Source organism: Nesoenas mayeri (genome assembly GCF_963082525.1).
Source record: "Nesoenas mayeri genome assembly, chromosome: 1".
NCBI classification, from domain to species: domain Eukaryota; kingdom Metazoa; phylum Chordata; class Aves; order Columbiformes; family Columbidae; genus Nesoenas; species Nesoenas mayeri.
Genome location: NC_137541.1, coordinates 211,609,993 through 211,631,227, shown reverse-complemented (window position 1 = coordinate 211,631,227; position 21,235 = coordinate 211,609,993). Strand labels below are relative to the sequence as shown.

At 56.6% G+C, this 21,235-nt stretch overlaps 1 protein-coding gene across 1 annotated transcript in view; it reads right to left on the bottom strand.

The window, feature by feature from the left end:
- The window catches only part of ARHGEF17 (Rho guanine nucleotide exchange factor 17), a gene marked incomplete at both ends in the record, with an annotated part of 44,476 nt that extends 27,279 nt beyond the window's left edge, over window positions 1–17,197 (bottom strand). Inside the window, one exon of the mRNA XM_080363913.1 lies at window positions 14,246–17,197. Within this exon, the coding sequence (XP_080220039.1) occupies window positions 14,246–17,197 (2,952 nt within the window). The remainder of the gene's footprint in view (window positions 1–14,245) is intronic.
- Between the last annotated feature and the right edge of the window lie 4,038 nt (window positions 17,198–21,235).

Below are 21,235 nucleotides of genomic sequence, written 5' to 3'. Positions count from 1 at the left end.
AGACCTGGTGGTGGCTGCTCCCCCATTGGGATGGTGACTTCTCCCCCATTGGGATGGTGGCTTCTCCAGAAGGGACTTGGTGGTAGACATCCCACTACCATGACGGTCACTTCTCTGGATGGGACCTGGTGGTGGCTGTCCCCACACAGGGATGGTTTATTTTCCGGAGGCAACCTGCTGGTGGCCGTTACCATGTTGGGATGGTGGTTCTGTTGGAACGTGGTTCTGTTGGGATGTGGTTCTGTGGTGGCCATCCCCACATCAGGTTGGTGGCTTCTTCAGAGGGGACCTAGTGGTAGCCATCCCGCCATCACGATGGTCACTCCTCCAGAAGGGACCTGGTGGTAGCTGTCCTCATGTCAGCATAATGACTCTTTGAGGGGGGACCTGGTGGTGGAGATCTCCACATCAGGATGGTGGCACCTCTGGAAGGGATCTGGTGGTGGCTGTCCCCACGTTGAGATGGTGACTCCTCCTGGGGGGACCTGGTGGTGGTGATCCCCTCACTTGGGATGGTGGCTTCTCCAGAGGGGACCTGGTGGTGGTCGCTGCCACATTGGGATGGTGGCTCCTCTGGAGGGGACCTGATGGTAGATACCACCACAGATGTCTTTTCCCAGCGCATCCATACAGAGATGCTCTAGTGGGGTTTGTTGGTGTCTTGGATGTCACTGGTGGGGTAGAAGGTGGTGGTAGCCATTCCCAAGTTCCCTTAAAAAGGACATGTCCAGGGGCTCTGGGACATCACAGGACATGGGGGGTCACACAACCCAACACATTCCTGCCACCAACCCTTGTGCCCCTCAAATTAAAAGGATTCAACTTAAAATAATCTATAAAAGGCACAGGGGACACATAACTTGGAGACAACCCCCATCTGCAAGCAGGAAAGGTGCTCATGGAGCAACTGGTACCAGTGCAGGCAGGGACTGAGCAGACTGGGACCAGTTCCCCAGCAGCCCAGCAGCTCCAACCGGACTTTGCACGACGAGCGGAGTTCCTGGAATATATTTTCCCCAGATGCTGATTTTCATCCTCGCTCCCATTGGCCGGGTCGCAGTTCCCAAAGACCCAAAAAGCAAACACGCTATTTTTAGAGAAGAGTTCAGTTACTGGAGCCATTCCCTTCGAAATTCCTCACCCATCCTCGCCATGGCAACCCGGAGAAACAGCCCCACCGGGACCAACCATCCGAGCTTTAAAAAGAGCCACGTTGAGGGAGAAGGGGGTGGAAGTGGTTGATTTTTCTTCTCCGGACACATCCTGGTCTGGAAACACCACGGTGGAAATCGCAAGGTTATTTACTTTAGGGGGTTCTGCCTGTGAAAGTTGGGCTTGATGCCTTCAGAAGATGTTCTGGAAGATGGACTGTGCTTGCTCTGAATATCATGTCTGCATGGCTAGTGGGGCCTGTCGTCTTGGATGGGTGGAGGGGGAAAGATGGTGGGGGATGGCTGGATGGAGATAGATGGAGATGGGAGGAGATGGATCATAGAATCATCGAATGTCCTGAGTTGGAAGAGACTCACAAGGATCAAGTCCAACTCCTGTCCCTGCACAGGACAACCTCAGAGTTCACCCCATGTGTCTGAGGATGTTGTCCAGTCTCTTCTTGAACACTGTCAGGTTGGGGCCGTGACACATCCCTGGGGAGCCTGTTCCAGTGCCCAGCACCCTCTGGGTGAAGAACCTTTTCTTAATATCCAACCTAAATCTCCTCTGGCACATCTTCGTGCCATTACTTTGGGTTCTGTTGTTGGTTGCCAATGATGGAGATGGATGGAGATGGGTGGAGATAGGTGGACAAGGGTAGAGACAGATGGAGATGGTGAAGATGGGTAGATGGATGCTGGGGGAGATGGATGGATAGATGGATGGATGGATGGATGGATGGATGGATGGATGGAGATAGATGCGTGAAGGTGGATGGAGATGGGTGGGTGGAGGTGGATGGCTGGGTGGATGGTGGTTAATGTACAGATGGAGATGGGTGGATAGAAATGGATGAATGGAGATGGGTGGATGGAGATGGATAAATTAATGGAGCTAGATGGGTGGAGACAGATGGATAGATGGATGCATGGATGGATGGACGGATGGATGGATAGAAAGAAGGATGGAAGGGAGTCTTCTCCCCCACCTTTCAGGGCAAAGCCCTGTGAGAAGTGGAAGAAACTCCATACGGACCAAACTCTGGTGCTGCCCCACTGCATCTTCACTGCATGTGACAGCACCATCTTCTTCAGCGAAAAACCTCTTCTCAGGCTGCACCCAAACTTAGGAGAAATTCTCCCAAAGCTGTGGGAGCTGCTCCATCAGGACCTGCCTGCGATGGGCAGGTGATAGATTTCAGCAGCAAAGACCTCTCTGGTCCCTCCCATCACCCAGCAACAAGACCTGGGCAGCTTTGAGTCTCCATCCCAGCTGAGGTCAAGAGGAGGGACCAGCACTGCATGTGCACATCTCAGAGACACTGACCTGTTGCTTCCTGCCCAGGTGGCCAAGAGGCCACCAGCATCCTGGCTGGTACCAGCACTGGTGTGGCCAGCAGGCCCAAGGCAGTGACCGTCCCTGTGCTGGGACCTGGGGAGGCCAAACCACCAATCCTGGGGGCAGTTTTGGGACCCTCACACCAAGAAAGGCCTTGAAGTGCTGGAGCGAGTTGAGAGAAGGGAACGGAGCTGGTGAGGGGCTGGAGCACAAGTGTGATGGAGCGGCTGAGGGACCTGGGGGGTTCAGCTGGAGAACAGGAGCTGAGGGGAGACCTTCTGATCTCTGAACTGCCTGAAAGGAGCTTGGAGCCAGGGGGGGTCGGGCTCTGCTCCCCAAGAACAAGCGCCAGGAGCAGAGGAAACGGCCTCAAGTTGCGCCAGGGGAGGCTGAGGTTGGATGTGGGGAACAATTTCTTCCCCAAAGGGCTGTGGGGCATTGGAACAGGCTGCCCAGGGCAGTGCTGGAGTCACCATCCCTGGAGGGTTGGACAGACGGACATGAGGTTCTGGGGACATGGGGCAGTGCCAGCGATGGGGGAACAGTTGGACTCGGTGAGTTTGAGGGTCTTTTCCAACCAAAATCATTCTGTGATTCTATGATTCCCCTGCAAGAGCAGATCAAGAGATGCAGGCCACCTCCTGCAAGCAGAAGCTTCAGAGGTGGGCGATACTGCAGGGAAAAGCCCAGGCACAAAGCTGCGTGCATGTGTGCAGGCAGGGTGCGGGCAGGGTGCGGGCAGGGTGCGGGCAGGGTGCCCAGAAACGCAGAGCAGCCCGTGCAATGCACACATGGGGACGGTGCAGCCCTGCACCATCCCTGTGCGTCGCTGGGTATGTACACCAGCAGCACCCATGTCTCTGTGCACCCCTGCACCCCAGCACCCAGGATCTCCCCGTGCAGGGCTGCAGGTGCACAGTGGCACTACTGATCTTCCTGTGCACTCCTGCACGTGCAAACTGGCTCACCTGAGCTCTTCATGCATCCTTGCACCCTCATGCTCCCTTGCACCAGCACCGGGGATCTCCCTGTGCACCCCTGCACCAGATACGCGCCCTTGCACGTGCACACCAGCACCAGGGACCTCCCTGTGTCCCTCTGCTTGTGCACCCTTGCACCAGCACCCTGGCATCAGGGACCTCCTCATGCACCACTGCATGAGCATCCCTGCACCAGGGACCTCCTCATGCACCCCTGTATGTGCACCCCAGCACCGGAGACGGCCCTGAGCACCCATGTGCATCCACCTCTGCACCAGGACCCTCCCGCATGTGCACCCCTGCACCAAGGACCTCTCTGTGCACCCCTGTGCATCCACCTCTGCACCAGGACCCTCCCGCATGTGCACCCCTGCACCAAGGACCTCTCTGTGCACCCCTCCTGCATGTGCACCCCAGCACCAGGTACCTCCTGATGCACCCTTGCACCGGGCATGTCTGTGTGCACCCCTGCATGAAAACCCCTGCACCAAGGACCTTCCCCTGCACTCCAGCACTGCAGAGCTCCCCGTGCAGGGATGCACGTGCACCCCAGCACCAGGGAATGTCACTGTACAGGGATGCACATGGACAGCGGCATCACAGATCTCCCTGTGCAGCCCTGCACGTCCACACCAGCACCAGGGACCTCTTTGTGCACATCTGCTTGTGCACACCTTATTTTGCACCTCTGCAGCCAGGAACCCCCTACATGTGCAGCCCTGCATCAAGGACCTCTCCAAGCACCCTTGCACATCCACCCCTGCACCAGAGACCTCCCCGTGCACCCTTGCACGTCCACCCCAGCACCAAGGACCTCATGCATGTGCAGTCCTGCACCAAGGACCTCCCCGTGTAGCCTTGCACATACATCCCTGCAAACAGGGCCCTCCTCATGCATCCCTGCATGTTCACCTCTGCACAAGGAACCTCCTGCATGGGCAGCCTTGCACCAAGGACCTTTCCGTGCACGCTTGCACATCCACCCTTGCACCAAGGACCTCCCGTGAACACCTGCATGAGCACCCCAGCACTAGGGACCTTCTTGGACAGCCCTGCACGTGCATCTCTGCAGTCAGGGACCTCCTTGTGCATCCCTGCATGTGCACCTGTGCAACCAGGGGCCTCCTACATGTGCAGCCCTACACCGAAGACCTTTCCGTGCATGCCTGCACATCCACCTCTGCACCAGGGACCTCCCTGTGCACACCTGCATGAGCACCTATGCAAACAGGGACCACCTGCATGTGCAGCCCTGCACCCAAGACCTCTCTGTGCACCCCTGCATGTGCACCCCTGCACCAAGGACCTCCTCATGCACCCCTGCATGTGCACCTCTGCAACCAGGGACCTCCTGCATGTGCAGCCCTGCACCAGGGACCTCCCTGTGCACCCCGGCACGTGCATCCCAACACCAAGGATCTCCCCATGCACCCTTGCATGTACACCCCAGCACCAGGGACCTCCTCATGCACCCCTGCACATGCACCCCTGCAACCAGAGACCTCCTGCACATTTACCTCTGCACCGAGGACCTCTTCATGCACCCTTGCACATGCACCTTTGCAACCAGGGTCCTCCTACACATGCAGCCCTGCACCAAGGACCTCCCTATGCAGCCTTGCCTGTCCACCCCTCCACCAGGGACCTCCTCATGCACCCCTGCACGTACAACCCTGCACCAGGGACCTCTCCATACAGCCCTGCATGTCCACCCCAAAACCAAGGATCTCCTCGTGCACCCTTGCGCGTCCACCCCAGCACCAAGGACCAGCACGTACATTCCAGCACTGAGGACTTCCTGCACGTGCAGCCCTGCACCAAGCACCTTTATGTGCATGTTTGCACGTCCACCTCTGCACCAGGGACCTCTCTGTGCACCCCTGCATGTACACCCCTGCAACAAAGACCACCTCAGGCACCCCTTCCTGTGCACCAGGGACCTCCTGCATGTCCACCTATGTACCACAGACCTCCTGCGCATACGCCTCTGCACCAGGGACCTCCTCATGCACCCCTGCACGTTCACCTCTGCACCAGGGACCTCCTCCATTTGCACCTCTGCACCAGGGACCTCCTCATGCACCCCTGCACATGCACCCCTGCAACCAGGGACCTCCTGCATGTGCACCCCTGCAACCAGGGACCTCCTGCATGTGCACCCCTGCACCAGGGACCCCCTGCACATTTACCACTGCACCAAGGACCTCCTGCACGTTTACCACTGCACCAAGGGCCCCCCTATGCAGCCTTGCACGTCCACCTCTGCACCAGGGACCTCCACACGCACCCCTGCAGGTGCATCCCAACACCAAGGATCTCCTTGTGCACCCTTGCATGTGCACCTCTGCAACCAGGGACCTCTTCCACGTACACCCCTTGCACCTCATGCACCCCTGCATGTTCACCTCTCCAACCAGGGACCTCCCCATGCACCCCTACATGTGCATCCCAATACCAAGGATCTCCCTGTGCACCCCTGCATGTGCACCCCAACACCAAGGATGTCTCTGCGCACCCCTGCATGTGTACCCCAACACCAAGGATCTCCCTGCACACCCCTACATGTGCACCCCAACACCAAGGATGTCTCTGCGCACCCCTGCATGTGCACCCCAACACCAAGGACCTCCTCATGTACCCCTGCATGTGCACCCCAACACCAAGGATCAAACTGCGCACCCCTGCATGTGCACCCCAACACCAAGGACCTCCTCATGCACACCTGCATGTGTACCCCAGCACCAAGGATCTCCCTGTGCACCCCTGCATGTGCACCCCAAACCAAGGATGTCTCTGCGCACCCCTGCACGTACACCCCAGCACCAAGGACCTCCTCATGCACACCTGCATGTGCACCCCAACACCAAGGATCTCCCTGTGCACCCCTGCATGTGCACCCCAACACCAAGGACCTCCTCATGCACACCTGCATGTGCACCCCAACACCAAGGATCTCCCTGTGCACCCCTGCATGTGCACCCCAACACCAAGGATCTCCCTGCGCACCCCTGCATGTGCACCCCAACACCAAGGATGTCTCTGCGCACCCCTGCATGTGCACGCCAACACCAAGGACTTCCTCATGCACCCCTGCATGTGCACCCCAGCACAAAGGATCTCCTCATGCACCCCTGCATGTGCACCCCAACACCAAGGATCTCCCTGCGCACCCCTGCATGTGCACCCCAACACCAAGGATGTCTCTGCGCACCCCTGCACGTACACTCCAGCACCAAGGACCTCCCTGTGCACCCCTGCATGTGCACCCCAACACCAAGGATGTCTCTGCGCACCCCTGCATGTGCACCCCAACACCAAGGACCTCCTCATGCACCCCTGCATGTGCACCCCAACACCAAGGATCAAACTGCGCACCCCTGCATGTGCACCCCAACACCAAGGACCTCCTCATGCACACCTGCATGTGTACCCCAGCACCAAGGATCTCCCTGTGCACCCCTGCATGTGCACCCCAACACCAAGGACCTCCTCATGCACCCCTGCATGTGCACCCCAACACCAAGGATCTCCCTGTGCACCCCTGCATGTGCACCCCAACACCAAGGATGTCTCTGCGCACCCCTGCACGTACACCCCAGCACCAAGGACTTCCTCATGCACCTCTGCACGTGCACCTCCGCAACCAAGGACCTTTCTGTGCACCCCTGCACGTGCACCCCAGCACCAGGGACCCCCCCCCCGCGCACCCCTGTATGTGCACCCCAGCACCCGCACAGGGTCCTGGGTCTCCCCGCAGGCTGGAAGCGGAGCTGCCACCCAGCCCGTTGCAGCGTCCCCCAAATCACTGCAGCCCTGTCACCCTGCCAAGAGCCCGACCTTTGGGCCAGGTGGCCGCGGGCCAAGGCCGGTCCCAGCCCCCGGCTTAGCCCAGGACTAACCCTCTCGCTGCGGGGCCAGATCCTGCCCCATGAACACCGGCACAAGGCACCCATGGGTGCCACCTTGGGGTGTCTGGGCTTCAAGGATGCATATCCCATCTGCTCCAGCCTCCCTGCTGCTTCATTAATTAGAGGCTTTTAATTAAAGTGGGGGCAGGCACAGGGACAAGGAATAAGGGGGGTGGCTCTGGGTGACACGTCCTCCGTGTCACCCAAGGGTGTTCAAAATGCCAGCAGAAGGGAAGGAAAGAGGCGCAAATGGGGAGAGTTAAGTGGATTTTGGAATTGGGGAAGGAAAGGGGTAAAAATGGGGAGATTTAGGGGGATTTTGGCTCTGGGGAAGGGAGATTTTGGAATTGAAGAAAAGGGATAAAAAAGGGAAGATTTAAGGGGATTTTGGCACTGGGGGTGAAAACCGGAGGATTTAAGGGGATTTTGGCACTGGGGAAGGAATGGGGGGAAATGGGAAGATTTAAAGGGATTTTGGAACTGGGGAAGGAAAGAGGTAGAAATGGGCTGAGTTAAGGGGATTTTGGCCCCGGGAAGGGGCAAAAATGGGCAAAGTTAAGGGGATTTTTTTTACACCAGGGAAGAAAAGGGGCAAAAATGCAGCCTGTGTGCCTCAGTTTCCCCCAGTGTTTCGCTGAGCCGGTGCTGTGAAAACCGGGCAAAGCATCACGACAGAAGAGCCAAGATTCACCCATCCTCATCCTCCCCGCGCAGCGCCTTTAATTATAGATTCCCAGTAACGCCACCAAATGAGAAAACTCCCCAAAGTGGCCTAAAAACCTGGTTTCTACGGGGATTTACATAGCGAACGGAGGGATAAATAGGGGCAAAGATGCCAAATGTTGGCTAAGGGATATATGGCACGGATCCGGTCCTAGAGATGAAGCTGAAGTGAGGATGAGATCTAGAGGATGAGCTGAGGATGCTGGGGAGGGATTTGGGGGTTTTACGCAAGTGTCCCTGGGAATGTGACCCCGATGGGTCCCTCTGGGGATCCCCCTCTGTCCCCGGTGACATTTTTGGGGTGCAGCAGGTGGGACGGCAGCGGCCGGGGCGCCGGGGGGGTCGCGTTCCCACGACTCCTCCGCTCCCGCGAGGTGCTATATTTAAATCAATATTTTCCTGTTTAATCCGCCCGCTGCTAAATCAACAAACAAGAGCATGGCAGCGAACATACCTAATTTTCCATCCTGTGCTGGATTCTGCCACGGGGAAAAAGAAAGAGGCGAGGGGATGCCAGCCTGGCATCCCGCTCATACCTCCACCAAGACCCCAAATTCACCCAAAGCACCCCAAATGCGTTGGGTTGCCTCACATGTGTGTGCGGCTCATGGGATGCTGGAGGCAGAAAAACATCAATGTTTTGAGATTTTGTGGATGTTTTCTTGCGTTCTTCAAAGCATCTTTTAGTGGGATGTGCTGCTGGGGAATGAAAAGCCTCGTGCCCGGCGTCAGACACGGGGTGAAGGAGCAATTCTGCACCCAGGATGGTTTGGCCGGCTCCAGCCCCATGGAGGATCGCTGGAAAGCGCCCAGGACAAACAGTCCCGCCGCCGAGGGAGAACAGCACGTTACCGCTCCGGGACGCGCCGGGCGGCCGAACCCGGCAAACAGCACAAAAACCCTGCCAAAATTACCCCCAAACCATGGGGGATGCGAAAATAAGCCTGGGGGAACAATGCTACAGGGATGCTGGACCCCAAGAGAACATATTGGGGGAATGATGCTGCAGGGATGCTGGACCCCAAGAGAACATTTTGGGGGAATGATGCTGCAGGGATGCTGGACCCCAAGAGAACATTTTGGGGGAATGATGCTGCAGGGATGCTGGACCCCAAGAGAACATTTTGGGGGAATGATGCTGCAGGGATGCTGGACCCCAAGAGAACATTTTTGGGGGAATGATGCTACAGGGATGATGAACCCCAAAAGAATATCTTGGGGGGATGATGCTGCTGTAATGCTGAACCCTAAGGGAGTATCTTGGGGGAATGGTGCTGCAAGGATGCTGGTCCCCAAAAGAATATCTTGGGGAGTGATGCTGCAGGGATGCTGGACCCCAAAATAATCTCTTGGGAGTGATGCTGCAGGGATGCTGGTCCCCAAAAGAACATCTTGGGGAGTGATGCTACAGGGATGCTGAACCCCAAGAGAATATTGAGGGAATGATGCTGCATGGATGCCAGACCCCAAGAAAACATTTTGGGGGAATGATGCTGCAGGGATGCTGGACCCCAAAATAACCTCTTGGGGAGTGATGCTACAGGGATGCTGAACCCCAAGAGAATATTGGGGGAATGATGCTGCAGGGATGTTGGTCCCCAAGGGAATATTTTGGGGGAATCGTGTTACAGAGATGCTGAACCACAAAAGAACATCTTGGGGAGTGATGCTACAGGGATGCTGATCCCCAAAATAATATCTTGGGAAGTGATGCTACAGGGACGTTGGTCCCCAAAAGAATATCTTGGGGAATGATGCTGCAGGGATGCTGGACCCCAAAAAAATCTCTTGGGAGTGATACTGCAGGGATGCGGGTCCACTAAAGAAAATTGGGGAAATGATGCTGCAGGGATACTGAACCCTGAGGGAATATCTTGGGGGAATGGTGTTGCAGAGATGCTGGTCCCCAAAGGAACATCTTGGGGAGTGATGCTACAGAGATGCTGAACTCCAAAAGAATATTGAGGGATTTATGCTGCAGGGATGCTGGACCCCAAAATAATCTCTTGGGGAGTGATGCTACAGGGATGCTGGTCCCCAAAAGAATATTGGGGGGTGATGCTGCAGGGATGCTGGACCCCAAAAGAATATCTTGGGGAGTGATCCTGCAGGGATGCTGATCCCCGAAAGAACATCTTGGGGAGTGATGCTACAGGGATGCTGGTCCCCAAAAGAATATTGGGGGAATGATGCTGCAGGGATGCTGAACCCCAAGGGAATATTTTGGGGAATGGTGTTGCAGAGATGCTGGTCCCCAAAAGAACATCTTGGGGAGTGATGCTACAGGGATGCTGAACCCCAGAAGAATATCTTGGGGAATGATGCTACAGGGATCCTGCTCCCAAAAAGAATATTGAGGGAATTGTGCTGCAGGGATGCTGAACCCCAAAGGAATATGTTGGGGGAATGATGCTGCAGGGATGCTGAACCCCAAAAGAGTATCTTGGGGAGTGATGTTACAGGGATGCTGAACCCCAAGAGAATATTGGGGGAATGATGTTGCATGGATGCTCGTCCCCAAAGTGATATCTTGGGGGAATGATGCTGCAGGGATGCTGGACCCCAAAAGAATATCTTGGGGGGATGATGCTGCAGTAATGCTGAACCCCAAGGGAATATTTTTGGGGAATGGTGTTGCAGGGATATTGAACTCCAGGAGAATATTTTGGGGAAACGATGCTGCAGGGATGCTGAACCCCAAGAGAATATTTTGGGGGAGCATCACTGAACCCTTGTCAGACCCCATTGTTAATCCCTCCCCAGCATCATCTGCTGGAAACAGACGCCAGGACAGACAGACCATCACCATGACGTGGGACAGATGCTCCAGCGCCCCAAAATCCCCAAGCAGCAACGACCTCTTCCCCAAGCAGACGACCGACCTCAGGACGCCGGCCCTTTCCATTGAGTTAGGGAGGGGAAAAAGAAATAAAATACAAAATAAAGCTTATTTCTTCTCCAACGGTCAGGGACACGTAAATCTCCGCTCCCCGCCAGCCGTCCCGGTGCCAAGTTATATCCGGTCCTCGATGTTCTCGCCTATATTAAAGCAACTCCCTTGCAGGGCTCGGTCCCCATCCACCCCCCCAACCTTGGCTGGTGCCATCTGAAATAAAACATCCCCGCTCTGCTATATCATAAATCAAAAAGAGAAATAAAAATGCTGGTTTCGGTTGCGTTATGGCTGCAGCACAAAGCAATTCAAAGGCAGGAGAGAGATTTGAAGATACAGCTGCGGTGTTGCCCTTAAAAGGGAAAATTCGCACCCGGCCGGCGGGTTCGAGCAAGGTGAGGAGCACCACCCCTGGGGTCCGGCCCCGCGGGGTGGCCCGTGTCCCCAAAATGATGCTCGGCCAAACTGGGCTCCCAGTTGCCAAAGCCCAGTGCTGGATGTGGTAAAAATCCACCCAAAATGATGCTGAAGTGACCAGGGTTGTGGAGTGTACGGGGGTGCAGGGGGCATCACCATGGAGTGGGCACCGTCCCCGGGGCGCCGCCTGAATCAGAAATATCTCTTTATAAATAATTAATAGAAACCACGTATTATATAAACGTAACATATTAATAATTTAGTAAGAGATATTTCTTTATAAAGAAATGCCGCCGGGGGCGCTGCCTTGCCCTGGGGACCCGCCGATGTCCCCATGGCGCCGTCAGCCACGGCCCCAAGAGGTGCCTCGTTACCCTGCTTAATTATAACGCTTAACGCTTCAAGAGCACTTTCCACACCGAGATCACAGAGGACAAACGCCTCACTTTGAACTGATACATCAGGCAAAACTGCAGCAAAATTCACTCATGATTATTTGCAAAGGGATGTTTGACACAGGATCCGAGAGCTCCCTGTTCTTGGCCACCAACAGCTCTTGTCTGGCAGTGGGGACAACAGCTGGAGAAGGAGCTGGATGGGTGGCAGAGCCTCCCAGGACAATATCTTGGGAGAATGATGCTGCAGGGGTGCTGGACCCCAGGAGAACACCTTGGGGGAATGATGCTATGAGGATGCCAGACCCCAGGGGAATATTTTGGGGAATGATGCTGCAGGGATGCTGGATACCATGAGAATATCTTGAGGGAGTGATGCTGTAGGGGTGATGGACCCCAAGAGAATATCTTGAGGGGAGGATGTTGCACGGATGGCAGATCCCAAGAGAATATCTTGGGGGGAATGATGCTGGATCCCATGTTGCACGGATGTCAGATCGCACAAGAATATCTTGGGGGAATGATGCTGGACCCCAGGAGAATATCTTGAGGACGTGATGCTGTGGGGATGCTGGATCTCAGCGAATATCTTTGGGAGAAAATGCTGTGGGGATGAGGAACCCCAAGAAAACACCTTGTGGGGGATAATGCTATAAAGTGCTAGATCCCACAAGAATATCTTGGGGGAATGATGCTGCAGGGATGCTGGATACCATGAGAATATCTTGAGGGAGTGATGCTGCACGGGTGTTGGACCCAAAGAGAATATCTTGAGGAGGTAATACTGTGGGGACACTGGATCCCGGAGAACATCTTAGGGGGACGATGTTGTGGGGATGAGGAACCCCAAGAGAACACCTTGTTGGGGATAATGCTATAGGGTGCTAGATCTCACAAGAATATCTTGTGGGAATGATGCTGCAGGGATGCTGGATACCACGAGAACATCTTGAGGGAGTGATGCTGCAGGGGTGATGGACCCCAAGAGAATATCTTGAGGGGAGGATGTTGCATGGATGCCAGATCCTAAGAGAATATCTTGGGGGGAATGAAGCTGCAGGGATGCTGGACCCCAAAATAATATATTTGGGGGGACAATGCTGAAGGCATGGTGAACCCCAGAAGAACATCTTGGGGAAATGATGCAGTGGGGATGCTGGATCCCAGGGGAATATCTTGGGGACAATGATGTTCTGGGGATACTGAACCCCAAGAGAACATCTTGGGGGAAATAATGCTGCAAAGATGCTGAACCCCAGGAGAATATCTTGGTGGAATGACGCTGCAGGGATGAGGAACCCCAGGAGAACATCTCGGGGAGATGATACTGCAGGAATACCTGACCCCAGGAATAACGATGGAATAACGCTGCAAGGATCTGGATTTTGAGTGCATACAAACAAACCTCCCTGTGTTCCAGGCAGCTCTGCCCCGGCCAGCAAGGGTTACACGGCCGGGCTCGGCCCCAGGGACTTCACGCTTGGCTGCCGGCGGCTGTTGGAAGGGAACAGTCCAGCACGTCCTCTGAAATCGGCCTCAAAGTGGGACGAGAGAGCCCTGGCAGCCCTGTTCCCGTGAGCTCTCGGCTCGTCCCCCGCGGGAATGGGTATTTCTGGGTTTCTCCCGGCGCTATTAAAAGCCCCGTGGGTGCCGCAGGGGGAGGTGGTGCTGCCAAGCGCTTCCCGGCACAAACACCCGGAGAGATGGGAACCCGAGTCCATCTCCAAACACCAGTCGAGGGGTCAGCAACGCCAAAAAACCCACCCCAGGAAAGACCCCAGAGCACACGGGGCGATAAAACCGCCTTTGCATCCCCCAAGCAGCGTTAATTCTTCCACCAACGAGATAAAACTTTACACATCTATACAATACTCAGTCCACAGGAATATTTCTTCCCCTGTTTTCCCACGCCGGCAGCACAACAAACCGCACGGTCCCAGGCACAGTGATGGCGATTTTTTGGGGGAAAATATGCTGATTTGCTCAATAAGGGGTTTGGCATGACGAATCCCAAGTAAAAGGACCATTTAAGCTCTCCTTGCTGAGGAAAAGGCAATTTTTGGTTCAGCATCTCAGGGCCAGCCCAGAGCACACCCGTTTATCGGAACTTTATATAGCATCGCCAGGAGATGCTATATATAAATATAGCATATAATATAGATCTATAAAACTACCTTCCACCAAAATTTGGTGCTATTTAACTTGAAACCTGCTTCTTCCTGCCCAAAAATCGCCTTTTTATTGGAGAGATCACTCCTGCAAACAAGAGCTCATCCCCTTGGGACCACTGGAAAGGGCTGGGAAAGCTCTTGGCCATCCGGCAGCGCATCCGCAGATGGGAATTTGTCCCCAACGAGGGACCTCCCGAAGCCACCCGCGCTTTGGAGGGGTCACGTACCCCGTGAAACAAAGGTGTTTTTAGGATGGATGGGCACTTACCACCTGCGGCTTGGTCCTGGAACTGTGCTCGTCGGGCGGCCGCGGGCAGCGGGGCAGCCGGGGCGGTGGGGCAGCGGGTGGAGAGCGAGGTCCATCCCCGGGAGCGGGGGACGCGTCACCTGAGTTGAGGGACAGCATGTACCGCTTGGTGACATCCTCCAGAGAAGGAGGTTGAAGGTTTGGGAAGGATTTACCAGGCGAGCGGCCAGCAGATGGAGTGGGGAGGTGGCTGTGGTGGCCGGAGGGGACAAGCGGCTCGGGGACGGTGATGGGGACAAAGGTGGCGGGTTCGCTGGTGTGACGGACATGCTTGGTGGCCGGGCGGCTCTTGGCGAGGACGGCGGGTGCTGGCGGCGGTTGGTTTTCTTGGTGAGCCGCGCGGTTGGAGCGCTTCTTGGAGCTGCGCCGCGCGATGCGAGGGGACAACACATCGGCCAACTTGGGGTCAAAGCCATAACCACGGCCGGGGCCCGGCGCGGCTGGTTGTGCCGAGAGGATGGGCTCGCTGCTGGATGGTGGGATGCTGGGCTCCAGCTCGCTGATGGCCTCACCGGGACCTTCGAAGGTGCCTGCCGGCATCTCACCGCGGCGGCTGGGGTCGCTCAGCGACTTCTTCTTGATGGTCTTGCTGTTGCCTTTGTCATCGATGAGCTTCGCCATGGCGCCGGGCTGGCTGACGATGGTTTGGATGAGGCTGCTGTAGTCCCGCGGCCCATCGCTGCCGAGCGACAGGTCGCTGCCCGCGCTGCCCGCGCTGCCCGCAATGCCAACGGGTTGGGGGATACCCGCCTTGGCGCTCAACGAACCCAGGAGGTTGCTGTCGACGGAGAAATTCTTCGCCTCCTCCGCCATCGAGCATCTCCGGTGGGGCATGGGGTCGCTTAGGGAGCGGTAGGACTCGGTGCCACCTTCGTTGCCACCCTCCATCCCATTAGCACCCGTCGAGGGGAACTTACGGCGGCGGCGCAGGCTGCCGGGGGTGCTCGGTGTCTCGGATTTGCCGGCTGGAAGGTCTTCAACCGCCACTGCCGGATGAGCGGGCAGTGGCATCTCGGTGTCACCAGCTGCCGGCACGGCGTTGGGCAGCGTCCAGGCATCCATGGCTTCATGCAGGTCTTGGAAGGGCATCCGCGTGGGCTCCGGCTCCGTGACGATGCCCTCGTCCATCACGCTCGACTCGTGACCCAACAGCTCCTCCACGGATTTCCTGCGAGCAAGGTTCTCCTCCGGCTCCACTTCCTTCAAACACCGCGTGCTCTCCGCCTGGCCCAGAAGAGCCATGTCTGTTGTCCCCGTCGGTGCCACCACCTCGGCGCCCTCCACACCTCCGCTGTCCTTCTGCTCAGCCGCGAAGCCATAGTCCTGCTGGGAACTCATCTTGCTGATCTTCTCAAAGACCTGCCTCGCCTCCTGGATGTACTGGTCCTGGATGACCATGGGGAGAGCATCCTCGTCCCCTCGCTGCGCCCCATCCGAAGCCACCTGGTCCCGGCTGTCGGCGGTGGCCAGGAGGAGCTCGGAGGAGCTCTGCTTCATGGCGCTCTGTAGGAAAAGCCGCCGCGTCCCCGATTTTTCGGAGCAGGTGAAGGACTTGGCGCGACGCAAAGTGGCCGTCAGGTCCTTGAGCGTTGGCCGCTCGCCCGGCGCCCAGCGACTGGGGGGCTGAGCGGTGCCGTGGCTGCCCGGGGAGGAGTTGGCAATGCCGGAGCAGCCATCGGAACCCGCGTCAAGGCCGATCCGCACTCCTTTCTTCTTCACCTTCAGCTCCGAGAGGTCTGATTTGAGGAAGCTGAGGAGCGTCAGGGTCTCGTTGGCAATGTCAGGGTTGGACAAGGACTTGCGGTGCTTGGCCTGCTCCCCTTCCAGCCCCGGTTGGTGCAGGCTCTCGCTCCCAAAGTCCGGTTTTGCCTTGGCCGTGCCCTGTGACAGCTTGGGACGGACACGGACCGCCGGCTGCCCCCACACCAGGCCATCGCTCGTCCCGAAACTGGGTGACCGATAGACACCGTAACTCGCCTGGAGAGTCCGCCCTTGGTTGGGCCAACAGATCCCAAACTGTTCCTCTTCCTTCAGCGTCTCGGTGCTGGAATAACGACTGCTGCTCCGTGACGCGCCGGGGCTGCCGAAGGGCAGGATGTTCACCTTGGAGACCCGGGCCACCACGGGCAACGGGTGACGGGAGACCACACTCCCACAGCCTTCGGCCTCGCCGTCTGCCGGGCTCTCCCAACCACCGCTCTCTTTCTTTTTCTTCCGGCCGGCGCGGTGACGCTGGGCACCGCTTTGCCCTTCGCCTTCGCTGCCCGACGAAAGGCGGGGAGACCGGGATGCCGCCGCTTCATCTTCCCCGTTGGAGCGGGGCGATGGGGAGGAGGAGGGCGGTTGCGGTCGAGCCGAGTTATGCCAGGAATGCGGGCCGGGCTCCGGCAGAGCTCCGCAGCGGGGAGAGCGGGCGAGAGCCGGGTGCGGGACGCGGCTGCGGGGTGGAGGCGGCGGGGGAGCTCCCCGGCCGCTCCCGTTCCCAACGCCGTTCCCGTTCCCAATCCCATCGCCCTTCCCATTCCCGGCGCTTTGCCGGCAGCTCTCCCCGAAGAGTTTCCGCATCGCCGGGACGCTGGGCCAACGCGGCGGCTCCGCGTTCAACCCCGGGCCCGGCGGCGACGACGACGACGACGGCGGCGGCGGCGGTAAAACCGGGGATGGTGGTTGAACCCCGGCATGAACCGGGCCCGTTGGCTCCGGTTCGCTAAAACGAAGCGAAAGCTGCCGTACCGATGGGGCCAGGCTGCCAAAAACCCGGCCCGGTTGTTGCTCCGCGATCGACGCTGAAACTTTCCTACCCGGGAAGAAGAAGAAGGAGGAGGAGGAGGAGGAGGTGGAGGAAGGCGGGGAGGAGGCGGGCAGGAACCACCGACCCGCCGCTACCCCCCGACCGCTGCCCCCCTCCGCCATTGTCTGCCCCCCCCCACCCCCGCCGCCGCCGCCTCCGCCCGCCCCCCGGCCCCGGCCCCGCCGCGCCCCGGCCCCGGCCCCGCCGCAGGCACCGCCCGGCCCCGCTCCTCCTCCGGGCTGCCAGCGGCCTTCATCCCTCCCGCTTTGTTTGCTCGCTCTCTCCCTCTCTCTCTCTCTCCCCCCCCCTTTTTTTTTTTTAGGCTTTTTCTCCTCCCTTCACCCCCCTGCTTTTTTATTTGTTGCATTCAAATAAACTTTCCTCCCCGGAGGCGGGGTTTCCTCCGCAGAGGGGGATGGTTGGAGGTTTCGCCTTTTTTTTTCTTTTTAATTTAATTTTTCGTTTATTTGTTTTTCTTAAGGGGGGATTGCAGAGCTGCCCTCCTGCTCTCAGGTCAAGCGGCAGCACCCCACCGCCATACACCATTCACCTCCCCATCCTTCATCCCCCCATCCTTCACTCCCCTAATCCTTCGTCCCCCATCCTTCATGTCCCCATCCTTCATTCCCCCCATTCTTCATCCCGAACATCCTTCACCCTCCCCATCCTTCATCCCAAACATCCTTCTGCCCCCCATTCTTCACCCCTGGATACTTCACCCCCTCAACATTCACCCCCCTCCTTCTTCACCCCCCCGTCCTTCATCCCCAGCATCCTTCACATCCCCATTCTTCACCCCTCTATTCTTCACCCCCTCATCCTTCATCCCCAACATTCTCCACCCCCCCTATCCTTCATCCCACCATACTTCATCCCCCCCATTCTTCACACCCACATCCTCCACCTCCACATCCTTTACAACCCTCATCCTTCACCCCACATCCTCCATCCACTCCATCCTTCACCCCCACATCCTTCAGTCCCCATGTCCTTCACCTCCCCCATTTTTCACCCCCAACATCCTTCATCCCCCATATCCTTCATCCCCCGCATCCTTCATCCCCTGCATCCTTCATCCCCCCCATCCCTCATCCCCTTCCGTCCATCTCCGTCCAGCTTTTTAAACTTTAGGGAGGAGGGAGTGGGGGAAACAGGATAAATAAGCAAAAAACCGGGGTTCTTGTGTCTTTTTCTCCAGCCCGTGCTTTGCAACTTGTCCTCAGAGAAAGCAGAACACCTTGTTCCCAACTTGCAAAAAGCTCTGGCAACTCACCGCCTCGCGAAAACAGACTTTCTCATGGTTTTTTAGCATGGCTTGTCAGCACTTGCTATTTGCAGCCTATAACCCTTTTTCCCCCAAGACAACAGATTTATCTCTGGGGAGATGAAAAAGAAGGTGGTTGGGGCAGTTGATGGGTGAACTGGGGCCTTGGCAGCGTGGATGGGGCTGGAGGGGTGTCCTGGCCACGTAAAGGACGTTGCTGTCTCTGTCCCGGGGGCATGAAAAAGCTGATGGTGATTAAAAAGAGATCCAACACCCCTCATAAACGCATTTTTCAGCACCTATAAAGTGCCTCCAGCGATGCTGTGAGATGTAGATATTCCGTCCCCAGCTCTCCCTTTCCTCCCTCCACCCTTGTCCCCTGGTCCCCCCAGGGCTGGGTGTCTCCTGGCCATAAGGATGATGTCCCTATGATGTCTCTGTGGTCACCAGGTGTTCAGGATGGGATTTTGGGAAGAGCCACATGTTTCATCGCTGTAGGAGCTGGTCCTCAGGCTGCTGGTGTTGAGCATCTCTCAAGTGAAGGATTTTGTGCCCACCCCATCTCTAGGGTGCCCCGTTGTGCCCATCACCATGGCTTCTAGGCCTGGGGGTACCATGGGAACTGCTTACACCACCCCAAGGCCGGGCAGGACACAGTCAGACCCAAAATGCAAAAATGAATGAGCTCCATGTGCCTCCTACCCTTAAAAACACCCCAAATTTGTGATTCCACCATCAGAGACATCATCAAGGATGTCCCTGCATCCACCACCAGCTTCTTTAGGACCTGGTTATTTTTTTGCCATTAAAGCTGTATTGTGGTTGAATTTTGGCTGGTTGCCTCATCCCATGGGTCCTCTCCAGGTATGGGTTGGTGTGATGGAACTGGGATCCTCCATCCTTCCCTGAAGCCGGGTGGGCACCTGCAGCCCCAGCTGAAGTCCTCCAAATCTGAATATTTTGCGCCCTCTCCTGGGTCTGGATGGTGTGGCCTGGCATGTCCCGCTCTGTCACCTTCCTTTTGTCTGGGGACAGTTAGGGACAACAGGTTGGGATTGTCCCACCTGCCACCACTCTCACAGTCCCCGGCATTTGCCTTTCTATTGCAAGACCCCAAAAATACATTAGAGGAGATTTTGGCACAGATGAGCTCCAACCATGGAAAACCCCAAGGCTGGATCTGCCTCCTTCATCACTTTCGGTGCCACAACCCAAAGCTGTTGTCACCGTGCACAATCCTCTCCACCAGGACATGGCCACTGCGCCTGCAAACCCAGATGACTTGAGCTAAAATGCCATTGTAAGGTCCCTCTCCATCCCAGCCCACCATGACGCTGAGATCTTTGAGCATCATCCAAGAGCCGATGACCACCCTGAGCGCTCTCCTCATCCTTATGACAGCAAGGAACCAGGTTGGGACCACCAGCTCTGGATGCTGGTGAGACCCTGGGGTGGCTGGGAACCCGAGGAAGACACCCGCACGCTTGTAGGGATGAAGTCACGCGCTTGGATGGGATGCTCGTCTCCGGAGATTTGAAGCAAATTGCTTAAAAATCAGCTTAGATGTGATTATTACGCGCAACCTGCAAGAAATTCAGGGAAACAGTTACATCTATATATATGTATACTATATATACATACATACACTGTATAGATATAATGTATTCAGAGCTGAGAATATCCACACCACGTAGCCTGTGCTGGGCTACAAGCCTTCCCCTGCTTGGATGTGATGTATGTGCGTATACACAGTGGGTGTCTATATGTGCACATATCCACCTGAAAGAGGGGGGAGGGTTTATTCTGTACATTCTATAGGTTAGAGAAGACTCGCAGAGTGATTAGTGGTACATCCATCCCATGCCATGGAAGCGAATCCCTCTTTTCTGGGAAGGAGCAGCATCCTGATGGAGTTTGTGGGGGGCAAAGCTCAAGCCCCGACCCAATGTAGGTATGGTGGAGTCACCAAGTCAACGGTGGAACATGCGGTGACATGACCAAGGACACCGAGTAGCTCAGTGGCGTGGGTTTCCCAACTCTGGCATCACGTCCAAGTGTGCCGGCTCTGATTTTGGTGGATCCTGGTTAGGAGGTGACAGCAGGACACTGAGGATGCTGGGATGGGACAGATTTGGGGTGCTGGGCTAAGTAGGGAGCTGCACTTGGATGATGCTGAAGGTCCCCATGCAGGTGACAGCACTGCTGGCTTGTGTCTAATCCAGCCCATGGTCATCGCTTGGGTAGGAAATCCAGCACGGTTGTCCCATGTGCCCTTATGTCCCCCTTCCCAGTTCCCAGTCTGGCCAGGGACGCTCTCCCTGTGGCATTTTGTGGCACCAGTGGTACTGGTAGGCCCATGTCTCTTACTAGTCTGGCCCTATTTTGGGCCAGTATTACCCCCAAAAATGTCCGTGACAGTGATCTTGAGATGGAGACACACACAGGCCCATGTTCCCCAGACAGGTATGAGCTGAACCAAACCTTCTCCAGCCTTTGCATGGCCCCATCAGGGAAGCTTTAAGTGAGAATGGGGAGAAATTGTCCCCCAGCAGCTCTCCCTGAGCCAGGGACCATCTCTTCCATGGTCCCACCATGTTCTCCACGGTCCCACTAGTGGGTTTTATTGCATCGGTGGCTTTGCTGCCAAGGAAACATGGTGCAAAGCTGCTCAACTGAGCAACCAAGCCGGAGAGAGGACACCAGATCTGTGCTGTGATGGTGTTAATATTGTGCTGCTGCAGGTTAGAGATGGGATGGAAGTGCTGAAAGTTCAGAAGATACCATCTTTTTTTCCTCCAGCACATCCCGAGCTGAAGCCACCTCTGCTCTGTGGAGCCTAAAGCCAAAATTGCTCCATGCCCAGGCCTGGTGACACCAAGGTGGTCCTCATCCTCAC